This window comes from Pithys albifrons, chromosome 17 (genome assembly GCF_047495875.1).
Source record: "Pithys albifrons albifrons isolate INPA30051 chromosome 17, PitAlb_v1, whole genome shotgun sequence".
In the NCBI taxonomy this organism is placed as follows: Eukaryota; Metazoa; Chordata; class Aves; order Passeriformes; family Thamnophilidae; genus Pithys; species Pithys albifrons.
The window spans coordinates 447,659-467,281 of NC_092474.1; the positions used below are offsets into that span (position 1 = coordinate 447,659).

At 52.8% G+C, this 19,623-nt stretch overlaps 1 protein-coding gene and 2 long non-coding RNA genes across 3 annotated transcripts in view; 1 reads left to right on the forward strand and 2 right to left on the reverse strand.

Annotated features, from left to right (window-relative positions):
* Positions 1 to 8,049, reverse strand: part of LOC139679987 (uncharacterized) — a 13,235-nt gene extending 5,186 nt beyond the window's left edge. Inside the window, exons 1-2 of the long non-coding RNA XR_011699283.1 lie at positions 3,792 to 8,049; positions 2,518 to 2,626 (exon numbers count right to left, since the gene is read on the reverse strand). This is a non-coding gene — a long non-coding RNA (uncharacterized lncRNA). The remainder of the gene's footprint in view (positions 1 to 2,517; positions 2,627 to 3,791) is intronic.
* Positions 723 to 1,788, forward strand: LOC139680022 (uncharacterized). The gene is made up of 2 exons (XR_011699290.1): positions 723 to 1,114; positions 1,277 to 1,788. It is a non-coding gene; the product is annotated as an uncharacterized lncRNA (long non-coding RNA).
* Positions 8,050 to 14,340: 6,291 nt separating the features above from the next.
* The window catches only part of PPIL2 (peptidylprolyl isomerase like 2), a 69,220-nt gene continuing 63,937 nt past the window's right edge, over positions 14,341 to 19,623 (reverse strand). The window contains exons 17-20 of the mRNA XM_071572034.1: positions 18,121 to 18,193; positions 17,921 to 17,983; positions 17,301 to 17,440; positions 14,341 to 15,652 (exon numbers count right to left, since the gene is read on the reverse strand). Of these exons, the coding sequence (XP_071428135.1) occupies positions 15,559 to 15,652; positions 17,301 to 17,440; positions 17,921 to 17,983; positions 18,121 to 18,193 (370 nt within the window). The 3' untranslated portion in view covers positions 14,341 to 15,558. The remainder of the gene's footprint in view (positions 15,653 to 17,300; positions 17,441 to 17,920; positions 17,984 to 18,120; positions 18,194 to 19,623) is intronic.

The following is a 19,623-nucleotide window of genomic DNA, read 5'->3' on the forward strand; positions in this document are numbered from 1 at the left end:
GAAGCCTCCAGGGTGGGCCTTGGAGCTGCTGTCAGAGCAGCAGGGCTGTACTGGGCACCTGAACAGTTTCATGGTATCTGGGTTGTAGAGGTACAACTCCAGTGGATTGAACAGCCCGATTTTGGTACAAGTCTGGGGGGGTTTAGATGTTGGTTGAGTGGCATTAATCAGCTGTGTTTCAATTGTGAGTCAAGCTGTTTGTCCATTTGAAAGCAGAATCAAATAAGTTTTATTCTGCAGAAAAGATTATTCAAAATGTTTTAGTACTGAATCATATAAAAACACACTCACAGAGGTGCAACACTAAAAGGAAAAACACCCCAACTGAGCTCTGTGCCACTGCCTGTGCAAACAAACTTTTTCCAAAACTTCTTTAAAAGCCCACTAGAAGCCTGGGATCTTGTGACAGGGAGCAGGGCTGCCAAGGGCCAGAGCAGCTTGTTTTGCAACTGGGCCCGGGGGAAATTGCTACATCTGGGGCTGGGTTGCAGCTGTAAAACACGTGCCTTTGAGGGCTGGGGGGGCTTTCCTAAACAAATATATTTCCCAAACAAACATTAATGCATTCTCTGCCATGCGCAGGGGAAACCTGCTGATGTTATTGCAGTGAACCCTTGATCTGTTGATCTGGAGCTGCTGAACGCTGTGAAACCACTTTGAGAGGCACGTGCTGAGTGCCATAAAACCCTGAGTGAGGTATGTGGGGCACTGGGGCAGCAGTGCCAGGAGGGCTGAAGCTGGGAGGCTCTCTCTGCCTGCCCTGAAGAACAAGCACAAGTGCAAATCAGTGGGAAAAGATGACATGCTGTGACACTTCAGCCCCCTCCCAAAACTGTCCATCTCTGTGCCTTGTGTTGAATGGCAAATGAAGCTGCATTTTGTGTGCCCCGTGGGGAAGGAGGCCCAGGCACCACCTCAGCACCTGTGCTGGGCAGTGAGTGGTGCCTCCTGTGCACTGCCCCAGCCAGGCTGGGCTGGGGCACCCACAGCTCCCAGCAGCTGCTCTCTGGGGCACGAGGCTGTTGCTGGCCATAATCTCCTCTTGGGGTTCATCTATTTCCCACTGGTGGTCAAACAGGCACTCCTGACTGGATGGCACACTCGGCTTTGTTTGGTAAGATTGTAAATCTGCTTGTCTACTTAAATTACCATCTTCCCTTCCTTTCTTCCTCTTTTGTCTTCCTCCTTCCTCACTTTCCCACTTTTTTATGACACCCATAACAGTCCAAAGTCTGCAGCATTTTGCTTTTTGTTGTTCCCCTTCTTTCCTCTCCAGATTTCTGAAGTGTTACTCAAGGGGCACCATCAACCATTTGTGGTCAGCAGGAGGCTGATCTCTCATGGGGTTTGACCGAGTGCTGAACCAACCCGAGGGAGCCCCTGTGCTCCCCCTGCCTGGCTGGATGTGCCACCTGTGCCAGGAGCGGCTGAGCCACCCTTGAACCTCGAGGGCAGAGTCCAAGGTGCTGCCCTTTGCTCCTCACCTATCGCTGCTTTACTGATTAAGCTCCTGCAGCAAGTTTTAGGTCTAAATGCAATTTCTTCAGCATGAAAGTCAGCAGTAACTGAGCAGGTATGAGCTGCAGCCCTCCTGCCATGCTGTTCTTTACTGCCCCTGCTCCTCCTGCTCCCAGGCTGATGAAGACAATGGATTTTGTTTTAAGCTGCTTTTTTCCCCTTTCCCTCTCTTCTGTAATGAGCAGTTTCTCACAGCATTGAGGCTGGAGACACAAATTAATGCCCTTTAATTGCCTGCTCATAATATACAAAACCAAAAGCTTTCTCACATCATTCTCTCAATGTTTACTAAAATAGAGACTTTGCTCTGGGAGACCTCCCCTTCACTGACCAAAACTCACGCTGAAGGTGAACAGCTCCTGAAGTTAATGATTATCTGGCCTTGTTTGCTCAGTGTTTCAGAGTTAAAACATGTAAATCCGCCTCCCCCGTGTATTGCTGTGGTCAGCGGGCGGGGAGCTCTGCAGCAAACACCAACAGGGAGGATGGGGCTCCACTCCCCCAGGGCACAGCCAGTGCAGGGCAACACCGCCCTGCTGGGGCTGGCGATTACACGGAGCCCGCTACGAAAACCCCCTCTCAAAATAGCCAGTTCTAATCTGCCCCGTGGCTGTTAATCAGGTTTCTAATCCAGCAAAGCTGTCCCTGCTGTAACAGGCTGCGATCCCCAGGCCTTTATTAGGAACTCCTGCTGGCTACAGCATTTACTGGGTCAGGGGACTGATGGCCACGCTTGTGTGGGCAGGACGGGCTGCGTGTCTTCTGTGAGACACTTCTGTGATGGTGGCTGAGGCCAAGCCCCGGCTGCACCTTCCCCACGAGTGCCAGACTTCACCAAAGGCCCCTCTGCATAGAAATGCATCACAACCTCAGCTCAAAATTGGTATTTTCTGAAGACAGGGCAATCTCTGCTTTTCTGGAAGCAAATGCAATACCTGCTCCTGGGGGAGGAAGGTTTATTAGAACTTGGGAAAGGAGGTGTGTGAGAGCCCCGAATACCTGAGCACTGCTGGTGTCCTTGGGATGTGTCCAACTGGGCATCTCTCCAGGAAAAGCCCCCTCCATCTCCTCTCCCCTCACCGTCCCAAGCACAGCTGCAGCAGCTCATCTGCAAATGGTAAATACAGTGTGTTTGGTTTCTTTATTTAGCCTGTTCCTCCTGAGGGGCCCCAAGGTCTTGAACTCAGGGTTTTACTGAGCTGGCTCGTCATCCCTCAGGCCTGTGTGTGTGTGAGAGAGTGTGTTTGTGTGTGCCCTGTGTGTGTGTGTGTGCCCTGTGTGTGTGTGTGTGCCCTGTGTGTGTGTGTGTGCCCTGTGTGTGTGTGTGTGCCCTGTGTGTGTGTGTGTGCCCTGTGTGTGTGCGTGTGAGAGAGTGTGTTTGTGTGTGCCCTGTGTGTGTGCGTGTGAGAGAGTGTGTTTGTGTGTGCCCTGTGTGTGTGTGTGTGCCCTGTGTGTGTGTGTGTGCCCTGTGTGTGTGCGTGTGAGAGAGTGTGTTTGTGTGTGCCCTGTGTGTGTGCCTGTGCCCTGTGTGTGTGCCTGTGCCCTGTGTGGGACCCTTTGGTGTCAGTGGTTTCCTCCATGGCAGGACGAGTCCCAGACCCAAAGGGTCTGGAGCAGCCCTGTCCTGCAGCTGACAGCCTGTTGGCAAAGACCAGGGCAGCCCCATGCCCTGTCAGCACCCTCACTGAGACCAGATGAGCCTCCCCAAGGCTTTTGCTTTCTCACTGCACTGTTTGTGGTTGTCATATTTTAGCCTCATTTTGCTGTTCCTTTTCTGCCCATCCCTGTCCCCTTATTAATATTGTTTAGCCAATGATTGGGAAGTCTCACACGACCTGTGGAGCCCAGTGCCCCTGTTGCTTCCCCATCCTCCCTCCTTTGCATCTGTCTGGCTCCATGCCCCTCCTTTTAACCTGTGCCCTGCCTTGTCCTGTCCAGCTCCAAACTGCACCCAAAATGTTGGAAAGGAAAAAGCTGTTCTGCAAAGGCCAATGTGGGTGGGCAGGACAGATGTGGGGCTGGCACGGTGTGCTGGTTTAAAGGTAAACCAGCAGGAGAAATGGACCTACCCCAAGAGAGATTATAAATCAGAGTTATAATTTAACGAAAGATATTACCATAAATACACTCACACACAGAGAAATTGCTTTCAACTCACAAACCCCAGCAGCATAACCCAGTGTCCTGGGGCACAAACCCACAGGGGGTTTGCTTGCCCTTGTGCTGAGACCTGCATGGTTCCCCCAAATCCAAAGCAAAAGGAAGTGAGAAACCTGTTGGTGCAGGTGATGGCTGTAGTCTGGTCGAGAGTGGTGGTCTCTTGTCAAGGTCCTGCTGCTCCTCTGGATCCGACAAGTAGTACCCGAGGTCTTCTTACCCACCACTTATGTACCCTCAGGGAGCACCCAGTCCCTCCCCCAGGGTGGGGACTCACACAATGGGTGATTAACACTCTGGGAGTCATGACCCTCACCTGTTGATGGCCCCTGAGCAGCCACACCCCCTCAGGCTGGGTGTGAAGGTGCCAATGACTCCCTGGGCAGCTGCTGCCAATGGCCCATTGTCCTTGGGGAATGAATAGAGGGGGTAGAATACACAGCTTTGATCACCCCCACACAGTGATAACTGGTCCCACCTGCTGAACTAGGACACAGGGTGATCCTGCCCCACAGCCCCGGTGCTGCTGGCTGGAGCCCTGAGCGGTGCAGCCAGAACAAGAGCCCCCACCGTGCTCAACTGCCCATCCTGTCCTGAGCAGACCCCGCGGGGTGTGGAGCAGCACGGCCCCAGTGCTGGATGTGCTGGCACAGGGCGGGGACTCATTGTGCTGTTTGGGATTCTGGGTGTGGATGTCTCACTCATTTCTCGCCTTGGCAGCAGCAGCTTTGCCTGCTCGAGGGCTTCTGCTCCTGCCCAGCACAGCACAGGGTGGTGGCCTGTGCTCATGGTCCTTGTCTGCTGCCTCTCATCCCATCAGGCCACAAACTTGCGCCAAAACTACCTTTCTCATCCCTTGGTTTCCTAGAAATCCAGCAGCTGGCTTGGCAAGCAGAGACCCAGTGCAGAGGGCTGGTTAAGTCAGCCCAGCAGTGACCATTATGCAGAGATTTGCATGACGAAGTGTTTGCAGCAATGCCAGAGGGCGGGGGGCTGTTTTTAATCTTGGCTTTTCCCATTTGCACTGTAGATGCAGAGCAGCCCTGTGTGCACGGGTGGGCAGGTCAGGATCTGGATTTGTGTCCAGCTGCTGGAGCCCAGGAGGATCCTTGCCTGTGACCAGCAGTGCCTGGGCACGGCTCCCGGGCTGCTGGGCATCTCCTGGGGCAGCAGGTGATGGAGTTGGGAGCTCCCACTGGAAACCAGCCCCAGCCCAGGGGAACACACTGCTGGGCACTGTGCTGGGCCCATTAGATGCTCAGGCCAGTGGTGTTGAAAGGAGAAATTATTTCAGTGCAATGAACATAATCCAAGATGCAGCTGCAGCAATGGGACTTGGGCAGAGTGCCCAGCCATTCCTCTCAGGGGGTGGGACCCCTCAGAGCCTTTTTCCAGCCTTTTTTCCTGACTGCACCCCTGATTACACAGCAGTGCTGCCCCTTGCCATTCCTTTCCTTTACATCTCCTGGTTTTCATTTTGCCTTGTTTTTCCCTTCACCTTTTTTTCTCTTCTTTTTCCTTTTTTTTTTTTCCTTTTTTGCTCTTTCCTCTCTTCTCTTTGGCTCTTCCTTTCTTCTGTGTCACGATCAGACAAAGCCTGACAGCCAGGGGCAGTTACTGGCTCTGTGAGCTCCTGATGTCCAGCAATACCATGGCCTGACTCTCCTGGAAGGAACATAACTCCTTCCCAGGGCAGGATTGGTGTTGGTGCCTGCATCTGCCAGGGAGGGAGCCTGGCTGGTTCAAGGTGCAACATCCGAGCCCTGTGGCCACACGTGCTGTTGTTCTGGCGCCTGTTTGGGAGCATTAACACGCTGTGGTTCTGCCTCTCAAAAATCCCAGGCCTTGTAACAAGAGCCAACATTTCAGCCAGCACTGTGGGTGTGAAGGGCTTCATGGAAACTTCTCTGGTTTCTGTGCCTGTGAGCTCAGAAAACCAAGCTCATCTCTGAGCCAGGCAGCAGGTCCTACACTTGACTTATGTCCAAGAGGTGAGGGCAGGAGCCAAGTTGTGTGAGAGTCTCAGCCTTTCCAGCCTGGGCCCTTGGGGTGGCCTGCCAGGCTTTCTGGGTAGCCAGCAGCAGTATCAGTAGGGCTGGTAGCTACCCTAATCCATAATTTCCCCCATTTTCCTCTCTTTTTCCCATTTTTACATGACACTGAGCTACACAAATGTTTGATCCCCTCAGGCACTGGACAGAAAAGTGAAGGTCGTTGTGTCCTCCCGGGGCAATCTCCCTGTGGTCAGCACTGCTGGCTCCAACACTGCCTAAACCTGGCTGGAAATGTCTGTACCTGGACTTACTGCAGTCTGTTGGGATGGAGGGAGCTGGGCAGGGACGTGGGGCGGTGATGGGATGGATGCTGCAGACACCCAGCGGGCAGGGACGAGGACCTGAGGACTGTCCTCTGCTCCCCATCCCTCCACACCAGCCACCACCTCTGCCCAGCCCCGACAGCATCTCCTTGGTACGAGCCCTGAGTGACATCTGGTTTGGCTCTGCTGTTGCTCCCTGCGGCCTTGCTGTGCTATGGGCTTGATTTTAATGGAAGATGAAAGGGTGGCAGAGGCGCAGAGACGGCCCTGAGCTGAAGGGAGCTCAGGCTGGCACCAATTCCTCGACAGAGCACACAGTGCGAGCCCTCACCCCTGCAAAAAACACAGAGATGCTGAAAAAACCCACAACAGGCCAAGCTCTAGCAACATGTAACTTGTTTTGTTATAGATTAACCACTGCAATAGACCCCGGGCACTGTGCTGAGCTGGGTGTTTAACCTACTCCTCCAATCTTTGTTTTTAGGAGAGGAACATTGCATCTGTGCTTTCATCTGGAGGTCACAGACTGCAGAGATGTTTGCCTTGCCTCTGTGCAGCTCCAGGCAGGGGGTGGGAGCAGGGGGTGGGAGCAGGGGGTCCACCTCTGAGCACCCCAACCCCAGGGCCGTGGGACACAGCCCAGTGTGGGTGTGGGGAGCGCCCTGCCCCAGGACATGTGATGGCAGGTGACAAGACCCTTCATCTCAGTGCTGGGCAGAAATGCCAATATTGAACAATTAATGCTCCCCTGAGCACCTGCCTTCTCCTGGCAGGGTCTGCTGGAGCCCCCCTGCCCCCACCAGGGCACTTTGCCAGGTGCAGTGGGGCCGAACCGAGTGGTTTCCTTTCTGGAAGGGTTTCAGGTGCCGCCCAGAGTGCGGGAGGGTTTTGCTGACCCTGCAGCCTGTAATCTTACTCTTGGACTTGAGACACCTCTTGGCCCCATTCCTGGCTCCTCTGTCCCCAGGACAGGCTGTAATCATCTGTTGGCAGGACAGCCCTGACCTGAGCACTCTGGCTCCCAGCAGATTTCCCCAGCCTTGCCGAGTGTTTGCAAAAATACCCAGTGATTTATTCTTGACAGCTCAGCTGGGCGGAGAAAAAAACATGTTGCTCTTTACATCTATTCTTAATTTTGCTGTTTTTTTTCTTATAACAGAGTTTGCCAATAATAACACAGCAGGAACAGCTCCTGGCCCCAGACCCATCAGTTTTCTACCCTTTTTTGTGGCAAGTGCCAGCCTGGTTTCTGGCCAGCCCAGTGTCTGCTGACAAAGTGCCCAGCAGCAACCCAGGCAGGGTCAGTGATGGTGGGGGTGAGCTGTGCTCCCTCAGCCTGGATTGCAATGGGAATGGAGGCACCACCAGCACAGCCTCACCCTCCTGCCACACCAGCCAGGGCCGTGGCACCCACCAGCCCTGCAGAGCTGGGCACGGACACGGCACCCAACTCTTTCTGCAGAGAATGGAACTTTTTCTAACACAAGAAAAAACCCAGAACAAACAAAAAACCATCCCAACCCCAAACATGTTTATAAGGAGAAACAAAGATTGGAAGTACCGTAAGCAGTGGAGACAAAGCACCAGAAATAGCACCCGAAGCTTCCTCGGCGCTCTCCCTGCGGGCAGCCCTGCACTATATTTGTCTTCACTTGCCATTTCTGCTGCAATCAACTCACGATTGCTGCTGGCGAGGAACCCATCTATTAAAAGCTCGGCTGAGATCTGTGGTGAAGATGTCTGCAATAAAAAAATCTGGCCATTCATTAAAAACAAAATAAACAGTGTCCTCTGCAGATCTTCCCTTTCCCAATGAAATGCACTAAACCCATCACTGACCGTGTTGTCCGGGCTCGGGAGGAGCCATGGAAGGCCCGCATGGATTTCCTTCCACGTGGGGAGCGATTTGCTCTGCAGCCACTCTGAGGCTTGGAAGCATTTGGTGTTTGCTGCATGTTGTGCCTCATCTCCACGATTTGCTGCAGGCCACCCTGGGGAGGCAGATTCCTCCCGGGTCAATCGCTTTTATCATAAAACAAATGTTTTCTATCATCCCTTTCATCCGGGATGAAAGCGCAGACAGGAATCACACAACTCCCTGCGCTGCCTTGGTGGGCCTTGGCGCTGCTGGGACCTCGCTCTCCCACAACAGAAAGGGGGTAGGAGGGGCAGGGAAGGCAAACAGGAGCCTGGAGTGATCCCTGCCTTTGCCTAAATAACCCCGTGGGGCTGCCTGAGGAAACAGGCACACAGGACTCCTGGAGGCACCGGGCTCTGCCCCAGCTTCCCACAGGCATCACGGGCAGAGCTGCCACCCAGGGGGGTTGTGCTGGAGCCAGGGACAGCTGGGTGCCCATCTGACCCCGTCCACTCAAGGAGGGGACACCAGTGGGGGCAGGAGGGTGAGGGAGCCCTTGAGGAGGCCGAAGGCACAGAGCCTGTGTCGCCAAGCACGGCAGCAGCTGTGGGGGGATACAATGCTGCCTATAAATAGTGCTGGGAAGCAAGTGTTAGGGAGGCAAGAAAGCTATTCAAGCTAAAGGACAATGCTGGCACTAAAGCAAACAGATATAATTAGCCATTAATAAATGAAGGCCAAAGATTAGAGAAAGTATCTAATGTCAGAAAAGTGAGAGCTGGGAAAGCTTTCCAGGGGGAAGGGCAGGGGAGACCTTGAGCAGTGAGTGTTTAAAACAGGCTGTGGCTATTTTTTAAAAGCCATTAAGTTATGAGCTGTCAAACCCAGCCTGCTGTGATTGCTGATGAGCCTTTTTTCTGTGTAAAAGGGAAGATCTGGCCTCTCCATCAGGTCAGGAGCAGCAGAGGGGCCTGGGAAGCCCAGTCAGGGCCTGGAGGGTCATGAGTCCCGATGTTCCCCATCTCTGCAGAGTACCAAAGCAACCAGCCTGGAGCTGTGCAAACAAAGCCCCACAGAGATGCAACTCCCTAGGCCAGGGCCAGGGCAGAAGCCCAGGTGGAGGGAATGGAGGAGTCTGGAAGAGGTGGTTGGTTTTCTTTCCTTTTCATAAAAGCAAACCTGGACAACCATGCACACAAAGGACAAGAGGCAGTGAGCACTGAGCTCGCTTGCCTCAGCCCTCCTGACTGTTAAACAGAGTCTGGGGGGAGCAAAGTATTGCAGAAGCCCTGAGACTTTGGAAAACTCTGTCTCCTGCCTCAGGCCACGGAGGGACGAGCACCCACTATGCCCATATGTGCCCTCCTGCACGGCCCATGGCAGAGATGCCAAGGCAGGTGGATGCTGGGACTGGTGCCTGTGGGACACCTGCCTTGTGCCCACACCAGCCCTCCACCCTGGCCCCAGTGCCACAAGCCTCATTCCTGCACTGTTCCCTTGGGAAAGCCCAGGGTGAAGACCCACAGGGTGCCCCCGTGGGAGTTCCAACACCCCTGGCCCTTGTGGCAGAGCCAGAGTTGGGTTGTTAGGGATGTTGCTGTGTGCTGGCCCGGCACAAACCCCTGAAAGACTCTTCTCACCAGTGATAAGAGCAGGAGCCCTGGGCAAGGGTCCTGTTATCCAAGACAGCCAGTGCCAGCTGCTGCCACAGCTTTCCTTTGCTACTGGGGCAACTGTGGGAGTCATTTTCCATTGAAGCCATTGCAGGGAGCCAGGTGCCTTTTCTGAAAGTCACATTTTAGCCAAGGAGCACCTGCTGAGTGCAAATTGTGCTATCTGTGCTAAATGGGCAGGTGGGGTGGATACAGCCATGACCCCTCTGGCCTTGAGACCCTTTGAGTGCACTGACTCCAGCAGCCACTTCCTGCACTGTCCCTTGCAGGGCCAGCAGCTGCCACGTGCTGCCAGCCCTGTGCAGCCATGGGGCACCATCCTGTCCTGTCCTGTCCTGTCCTGTCCTGTCCTGTCCTGTGAAGAGCAGCTCCAGCATGGGACTGACTGGAGAGGCTGCTCCTGCCTTGGAGCTCAGCCAGCTGCTGTGGCTGGGGCTGGGTGCAGGCAGCAGTGCAGGCAGCAGGCACAGCCTGTGTGTGTGCATGGGTATGCTGGTGACAGGGATGGTTTCTCCTCAGTTGCTATTTCCAGAGGATGAAGTCACCGGGCCCGAGCTCAGCGGAGGGTGAGTCAGTGCCGGCCTCACCGCGGCACCGTGTGCGGCCCCTGCTCTGCAGCCACCATGGCCTGTGCCCCAGGGCCACGTCAGTGCGTTCAGGCTTTGCAGCAAAACACTGTCAGGCCACCAGCCCTGCGGTGGCTTCACCGCAGTGTCCCCTGGGCTCAGCTCTCCCCCCATGGCCACATCACCACCAGCTTTGTCCCAAACAGCTGCATGTCCCCTCAGTGGGTGTGTCCCTCACGGGCCATGGGGTGCCCCAGCCCATGGTCACAACGTGCTTTTTGTTTAAAAATCCCTGTGCACGTTCCCATGCACTCTCTGGGCTGTGGGCAGTGGTGCTGTGCCCGTGGGCCCATCAGTGCTGAGCTCACCAGCTGCCTCCCAGCAACGGCACCCAGTGTGGGACACCCGCTGTGCCCAGCCATGGTGCTGCACGGCCACAACTGCTGCTCACTGGGCTCCAGCAGCCACAGCTAACCCTAACCCTAACCCAAACCCACCTGGGCTGCCCCGAGGATGTGTGGGAGATGGGGCTGTGGGAGCAGGGAAGTGACTGAGCTGTCACAGGGGCTTTCACACCAGAGGGCTGATGCCACCGGGAGCCTTTCTGTTCTCCCCTCCCATCCACCCACCGAGCTCTTTTGATTTTGTGGTTTTGTGCTGCAGGGTTCAAGGCCCAAGAATCAAACCCACTGCTGGCTGTTTGTGCCAGGTCGGTGGCCTGAGCCAGCATGTGGGATGGGCAGGTGGATACTGGTGGCTGCGTGGCAGAGCAAGAGGGGGTGATGCCACCCCATTGTCCCTCCAGGCACTGCAGCCTGGTGCCAGCCTTGCACTGCAGCAGGTTCCTGATCCCTGTGGGCTGCAGGGATGGGACACCCAGGGCAGAGCTCACATGTTGGATGTCACTGCCATGGATCCATCTGTGTCCCAGAGCACGCAGGGCTGTGCTCCCTGAGCACGGCCTTGGCTCTGGCCCCTTCCCCTCAGTCACAGCACAGGGTGGTTAAATCCTCCACCAGGCTGTGATAACAAATACTTTCCAAAGAAAGAGAGGAAGTGAGAACTCCCTGGCTGTGCTGTGTGGTGTAACCTGCTGCCGGCCAGGGCAGACACTGCCCGCCTCCTTCCTGTGTCTGATTGAGATTGTTTGCCTTCTCCAAAGCAAACAGTGCTGAAACCTGGGGGGTGTTTGGCAAATCCCCTCCCTTGCTTATAAAAGCTGCTTCCTGTGCCAAGTTTCCAACATCCTCTTCCTTCCAAACATTGCTGAGGGGCTGCTGGGGGATCCCAGAAAGGTTTCATACTTACAGCCCAGTGTCTGAGTGTGGGCTTTATCTGCCAGCTGCTCCCACCAGCTGCAGGGTGGCCATGGCCATGCCTGTGGCCCCACAAGAGCCAAAGGGACTGACACAGCCCATGCTGAGGTCTTGTGTGTGCAGGGATGCTGCAAGAGCCCTCTGTGCCCACCAAGGCTGTGCCCATTTGGCTGTGAGGGCAACAGTGTGGAGCCAGTGGCACCCCAGCACCCGCCTGCCCTCCTCCTTCCAACAGCTTGGCCATGACCTGGTGCATTTAGCACTTGAGCCCTTCACTGCTTTGCTGAGCCCCTGGTCCTGGTACGTGCATCTGACCCCCACATGCAGGATTCAGGCAGCAAAGACCATCCCTTGACACAACTGTGTAGGCAGTTAAGACACACACCCCGCTGCTTTCAGACAGAACCCCGTGCATGCCCACCCACACACAACCATAAAACCTGCAGCTGCCCTAAGCTGTTCCTGTATCTCTAAAGACAACCTTTACCTCACTGTCCTTGAAGCCTCAGCGCCAGCAGCACCCACTGCACCGACTGAGATCTTGTGGGCATCGGCCCTGCATCACTGGACACGGCACTGCTGCAGATCTCCTACAGGACCACTGGCTCTTCCAGAAGGAACCAGGCAGATAAAGACCAGCTTTGGTTGCTCACATTTCTGTTGTTCATTCTGGTTTTCCTGTTAGGGGACATAGAGGCTTAGCACAGTCCTTGGTTTCAACAAGGAGGCCTTTAGTGCCTCACGGCCGAGGGTGGCTTGGGCTCTGGGGAACAGTCGCTGCCTGGGCCTGTCCTCAAAGGAGTTGGAGGGAAAAGCAGCGTTTCCTTAGAGACCTCCAAACACAGCCTGACTGCTCAGTTTGTGACCTGCCATGAGATGGGTACCACCATGACCCACCACATGATGCTGAAGCAGAGCAATCGGTAGGCTGAGCTCCTGGTTCTGTGGGAGGGGGTGCAGCCGAGCAAACCAGCAGGGAACAGGCAAAATTAAACTGAACAATAGTATTTTTTGGCTTTTTCTCTTGGTAAACACAGTAACAGAATTGCAGCTTTTTGGCTTGAAAGCTATTCAATCTGTGCTGTTTCCCACACAGACAATACCGAGGTCCTTGAGGGGCCAGGCTGAATTCCTGCCAGGGAAAGCAGAATGAAGAGCTGAGTCCCCCACGAGCCCTGTCTTGGTGTGGCTGTGTGGAAATGAGTGGTCCTGCATGGCAGCCCCACCACACACACCTTCTCAAGGGTGTTTGGTGCTCGTGGCTCTGCTGTGGTGGTGCCATATCTCACATGAATTCACTGGTCACCCAGTGCTTGTCAGCAAAATGACTCAGGTATGGAGCAGTGTGAAGTGAGAGTGCTGGTGTTATTCCAGTGAAGGCCAGACAAAAGCTACTCCAGCTACTGGTCAAAATCCTACTTTTTCTCTCTAAGCACATTTACTAGAAAAGTATCAAAGGCAAGGAATGTGGAAATGTGCTTACAGACAGCACAGCAGTTCCAGGAGTGAGTTCCTGTAGTGAGGCTGCACAGCTCCTGTCAATCCCTCTGGCCATGGCAGGACCTGGCTGGGTATTCCCTTAACATACCAACCTTGATGGAGAGTAAGTGACAGAAGGGGGAAAAAGGTTTGAGTAAAGCCTCCTTTACCTCTTCTTGGCTCAGGTAGTGGAGACTGTAGGTCACCCTGCAAAAAGAGAGGTTTTGTAAAAATGAGAGCTACACCACACCACCCTCTCTCTGGGCACCCACCTTGTGCCCCTGCCACCTTTTAGAGGAGAGCTGGTGTCACATCGTCCCTATGGATTGTGACAACTGGAAGACAAGTTGAAGCTAAAAATTAGTGACAAGTGCACAAAAGTGGACAAAACCTCGCTGCAGGGTCTGGCTGCCCAGGCACTGATGGTGCTGGTGCTCCAAAGAGCTCCCTGTACAAACCCCAGCCTGGCTGCTGACTCAGCACATCAGCCAAACTGTTCAGCCTCTGTGTCCCTGTGTCACACCCCTGGGGACAGGCCAGGGCCAGTGTCCCCCAGCCTGGGAGCCACTGACAGCAGCTGAGAGCACCTGCAGCCCAGCCAAAGAGCTGGATCCAGGTCCAGCAGTGAGTGGTGGCTGAAGAGCTTCACCTTTGCCTGGAGCAAAAGGGTCATCTCAGCCCTTCCTGGAAGCCAGGAAATTGTTCTGTCTCTTGGGTCTGATGTTCTGGTGGGAAATGGTAAGGAAAGGGGCAGTGCTGGAAGGGCAGCACTGCTTCTGCACCATGCACAGCAGTGGCCCTGCATGGACAGCACTGAGCTCTGCCAAAAGGCTGGAGCAGGAAGGGAAAGGGGGCAGTTCTCAGTGCAGCCTCAGGAAACTGCCCCTTGTATCCCCCTCCAGCAAGGACTCGCTGAAATGGGAGTACCTGCCACACCTCTGCTGCTTTCCTTGAAATCAAAAGCTCCTTTCTTTTATAAGAATCTCCATCTTAATCTAGTAGAAAAAAAGCATTTTACCCTTATGAATTCATCAGACTAATTCAGCTCTAGCAAGAGTGTGAACTTGATGACTCAAAAATGTGCTGAGTACAAGGCAGGTAGACGGGATCAATAACCATTGATCACGAAAAGGGCAGCCTAGGAAAAGCAAGAGGTTCCAATAAGACAGAAGAAACACAGCTTTAGGAAAGTACCATCATATCCCCTGTTCCAGTAATCAGACATGTGTTGTTTCAAACTTAGTGGCTCCAAAATGTTGCAAAACACCCCCCCCCATTATTCTTTCAAACTAGTTTGAACTTCCTATGATTTAACAAAGATGTAATCATATCCGCAGAGATCCCAGAGTTCCTTATGAGCATCTTAAAAAGCAGGAATGAATCATTTCCTTGAACAACAATCAACTTTGCAATGCCATGATCTTGGAAATGACAGTTGAACAGTTGAAGGCAAGCACTCAAAAGAAAATAAAATCATTTAATGCAAAATACTTTACCAAAAGTTTTTACAGCAATTTCATAGAAATGGAGTCTTCTCTTAAAATGTAAAACCATCGATATAAATGTTTTGTTCTGAAGGGGATTACAAAACTTTCTCCTCAGCCACACAAGAGGTAGGGTGTTTCATCTAAAAACATCTAACATGGACTGCAAAGTAACGTTCAGGATCTAGCCTGCTATGTCTAAGTGACAGTAACACAGATGTTTTGGGATTAAAACTCCACAGGCTGATACATCTTTACCCCATAAGGCCTTTATTAAGACTCCTAATAATTTGTGGGTATGCCATGGAAATATCTGAGGTGCCTGTCAGGTACATTATATGTTTTTCCCTAATGATGGGAAGCCTGATGTCGGGGCAGGCTGTGGGGTTTGTTCCCCTGCAAGGAGCAGCTTCAGGGATGGTTCTCTCTATCCCTGTTCAGCTGCTCCAGGCTGTAGTTTTGGGGCAGGTGTGAACTGGTACATCCTGGCCCCTCTGGCTGTCCAGTGGCTCAGGCAAGGGAAGCCACGGGGAGGAATGAGTGGTGCAGCAACCCCAGGCTCCCCATCTGGATTTGCAGCTTCCCAGGCTGTTGGAGACTCCAGTGGTACAGAGAGGGCTGGTATTGGAGACTGACAGCAGCCAGCACAGCCAAGAGCTCAGCAGGCCCACGAGAAGCAAGAGACAAAACTGGTCCTTGTTGAGAACCAGCAAGAGGCAGCTGGAAGGGAAGGGCAGGACAGGGGGAGTCCCTGCACAGAGCCCCAGAGCAGCACAGGTGCTTCCCAGCACATGAATCCATTCCTTTGCTTGGCATACTGGGCTGGTTTGGGAACGATTACCTGTAAAAGGAGCTCTTTCACCACTGTGTCCTGTGGGGCTGGGCTCTGCCTGGGCTGCTGCCAGCCATGCAGAGACAGGCTCCAGCTGAACCCTGGGGAGCTGGGCTGGCTGCTCCCAGTCCACAAACAACAACACAACGGCCTTCGAGGAAGAGGCAGTGGGGGGATGAGCTCTCTAGAAAACAAAGCCACATTAAGCAGCCCCAACAAAGCAGCAGTTTTCTCTCCCATGGACGGGCAGGTCGGTGCCTTCCCTGCCCAGGACAGGCTGTCTTTGGGGCTCTCTGGGGACACGTGGGAGGCCTCTTCTGTTCTGGCTGTGCTGCCCCAGTGCTGGGCTCCGGCACTGCTACCAGGAGCTGAAGTCCCCGAAGCCCGAGCTCTTCTTCTCCTTCTTCGCAGCTGTGCTGGTGGAGGGCCCGTCCTCCTCCACACTGCGCTTCCTGGAGCCAAAACCAAAACAACCCTCAGGCACTATTTACTGCTCAGTGGGCCCAGGGCAGCTGGATGCCAGCTCTGTCCCAGCAGCAGCTGCACTGGAGCCAGCCCATCCCTGTCAGTGGAGAGGACTGCAGGGGGCTGGGGAGGGGAGCCCCTGGCATGCCCAAAAGGAGGGAGGGTGAGTCTGTGGGGATGGTTTGGGCCAGGCTTTGAATGCTCCCAGGAATGGGGTCAAAGCACATTAAGTTCTCCGGGCTGAAGCTGAAGATTTAACAGCTGTACATTTTTAGCATGGCCACAATGAAATCATGAGCCACAAGTTCTTCCCACACCTTCTCACCTGCATTTGTAGCAGTGAAAGGATTTATGGGGAATTAGGTGTAAAGCAGCTGGGTGAGCTTCTCCTGTTTGTCAAGCCCAGCCTGTTGCAGTTGCTGCTGCTGTTGTCATCAGCCTCTGTTGAGCAGAGTTTGCAACCCCAGGGAAACACTGTGCAGCCAGCTCTGTGCTCTGGTTTTATGGTCAGGATCAGCAGCTGATAGGGAGAGCAGAGAGCCCTGAGGCTGCCAAAGGGCTGCTATGGACCACACACCCAGTGCCCAGGCAGGCTGCAATGACTGAGAGTCCTTTCTGTACTCTTGGTCCTTTCCACAGAGCCACAGGCTCTGCCCAGGCTTCCTCTGTGAATACAGTGCAACGTGTCAGCAGTTTTAAGCTGAACATATTTTAAGGGACAAGCAATATTTTGTAATTGAAACATTTTACTGACACACCAAACTGACCTACCTGGGCCAACATATTTCTGTTCTCACAGTTATGCAAATGTCTGTAAGTCAGAGAGGCACACACAAGCTGATTAAACAGCTGCCCAGATCTCTGTATGCATAAACACAGGCCTTTATGCAGACAGGCAACAGCAGTTTTGCAAATGCTTTCAGAGAAGTCTGCTAAAAATCAAGAGGAAGGCATTTATTTGAATTTTTCCAAAACACTAAGCAGCTAAGCTGCTGCTCGACTGGGATTCTGTGCTGTCCTTAGGAAAGAGAGCAGTGCTGCCAGTCCTGACAGGGCTACAAAGGGTGTCTCGGAGAAGGTGCTGTAGGGTAAGCCTGTCCAACCAGCTGGGTACCCTGGAGCTACTCCCCAGACACCCTGTGCTCCCACAGCAAGGCTGGGAACCTGCTCCCCTTCCCAGCCATTGCAGCTGTTGGTGTGGCTGACCAGGGAACCACAGCAGCAGTGACAGGGCTCAGGGCAACTGCTTTGTGCAGGGGAGAAGTTGCTAAAAGAGAAACATCTGTGGGACCATGGCCTTCAGAAATAGCTGCAGAAGAGGAAGAGGATAACAGTGTGGGAAGTGACACAGTGCAGTTCCTCAAGGACTTCTGAGTTCTGGAAATGTAGCTACAGTTCTGAAGTCAGCACATGCTGTTAAAGACCAAGTTGGTCACGTTCAAGTGCTAAAAGAAAGGCTCAGTTAACTTGTAACCTTGAAAACAGAAGGAAGGGAAGCTCTTGACCGTTAGGACTACATGAAGGGTCTTTGCTGGCACAAACCAAACATCTGAGCAGTGGCACTGAACAGAGCCAGCATCCAGCAGGACAGGAACCTAAAACACTCAGCAAAGACCAGAAGGGCAGGGAACTCACGCTGCAGCCATGTTGATGTATTTTCCAATCCCCTGCCGGTAAGTTTTAGGAGCTTGGACCTCTTTCTTTGGTGGGACCACTTCAGCTTTTGCTTTGGCTGCTTCTTCTTCCTGCTGAAATTTCTCCCTTTCAGCAGCAACCTGTGGGAAGCAGAGGGTGCAATCTATTCCAAGAGATAGTGCAGAATAAGGAGAAAATGTCTACAATTTGAAGCTCTAAAGCACTTTAAACCAGCAATCAGCACTGCTGTGATTACAGGAGAGGCTTCAGCAGACAGACCTCGAGGGCCACTTGCAAACAGGCTGTCTGCAGCCATTACAGGAAGGTTCCTTTCTTCTTACCTGCAGCTACCCAGAGCTGCTGTGGGCACTTAAAGGAGGCCTCAGGGAGTGTGATGGCCTGGGCACTGTGCCAGACTCAGCTGCAGGAGGAACTGCACTGGAAGAGTGGTGATGGTCCTGGCACACAGGGCTGGCTCAGTGGCACCTGCCACCCTTAGCTGGCAACCACATGGGCCAGGGGGCTGCCCATGCTTGAAGAGAAGGCAGTAAGTCACAAAGTTCTCCACAGAAGAGTTTTGGCCTTTCAAGTAACACAACCAACCAGCCAACCATCCTCACCTGTGCATCAGCCTCTTCATAGGGATCAACAAAAACAGTCGTTGTCTGAATTCGTATTTCCTCCTGGGAGCAGAAGAGAAGAACAGTAATTCCATCTGCTGATGGGCTGTGCCATCTCCCCCAGGTTTGGTTTTGAGAAGTGCCAGTGGGGTGACCAGCACTGCCATGCAAGGCCACAGCCCCTGGTGCCTCACACGTACCTTGGGACGGTCTGTTTTTGGGTCACTCTCCACATTCTCCATGGCAGTCAGAGTCTCAAAGCCACCAACCACCCTGAAAGAGGAAGGACATGATAATCCACCTGTCACAACATACTCAGAATGTTCCTGCACCCTTACATTTAACAGAGCTAATTTATGTCCATCCTGTAGCAGATTTTAAACCACCATGTTTGGGGATGGGAAATCAGTAACTCTGTTTGGAAGACCTAAGAAAATGTCATTCAGCATGGAAGGTAAGGACTTTTTCTCAAATATGGGACTTGAGTTTAAAGCTAAACAGAACATGGAAAAGTCAAACACTCAGAGGCAAAGCAAAACCATTTGTCCAAAAACCTGGGAGCCACACAAACCAGCCAGATGAAGAACAAGCTGGGTTTTTTCCCCTCGGTTTTTAAATTGTACATCAGACTGCAGAATGTTATGAGGCAGAAAGAGGATGGTAACTACAGCACTGCAGGAGAGCAGTGACAGAGCTGTCTGCACTGACACAGTAACACAGAAAGCACAGGATTGCTCCAGAAGAACATCACGCCTGTGAGCTCCTGAGGGCTGTGGGAAGGCAGCACAGCACCCAGTCACAGCCACAGGGTAATACTGGAACACTTTTCATTGCAGGTCTTACTTTGGAGAATATTAGAGCCCTGGCCTTTCACTTTTCAAGTCAATATACCCAAATACTGGCTTGAAAATGTTTAAGGCTGAAGGCTTTCTGAAGAGTTGGATGTTCATTTAAAAAAAAAAGTGGAACAATGAGAAAGTTCCAGAAAAGCATATTTAGAAAGGATAAAGGGGATAACCCAGATAATTATAATCCTGTCATCCTGTCATCTATCCCAGCAAAATAACGGAATAGTGGAGACAGGACATGATTAAGAAAGAAAGGAAATAAGTAACGGCAATCAACAAGGTTTTGTGGAAAACAGAGTCTGTCAAACAACCTTTTATCATTGAGACAACAGATGTGGTTCACAGGGATAACAGTGTCCATGGAATGCCCATGGAACAGACTTCTGGAGGGCGGTGGATATTTTGATTGAGGAACCAGGACGGTATGAGGTGAACACAGTACACGTTAAATAAAAAACTGCCTGACAGGTGTCAAAATCTAATTTTAAACAGGAACCACTGAGTCAGTTTGTTTCCAGAGGGTCCTGCTGGGATCAGATCCTGGTCCCAGGGTATTTAACACTTTTATCCACATCATCATCCCCAATTAAATTTGAAAACAGCTATTCTTAGAAGAGCAGTAAATAAAGAGGAAGACAGGCTGTTGATGCTGAGTGATCCAGATCCATTAGCAAAGCAGGCTGTTGCTGGACAACATCTGTTTTAGCAGAGCCAAGCCACGTGGCCAGGAAATAAAAACATAGCTCGTACTGATGGCTGTGGGACAAGGAGAAGCAGCCATAATTCCCTCACACACTGCTCTGCAGCCAGAGCAGCTTGGGAGCTCCGCAGCGAGGACAGTCCCAGAGCCAGCAA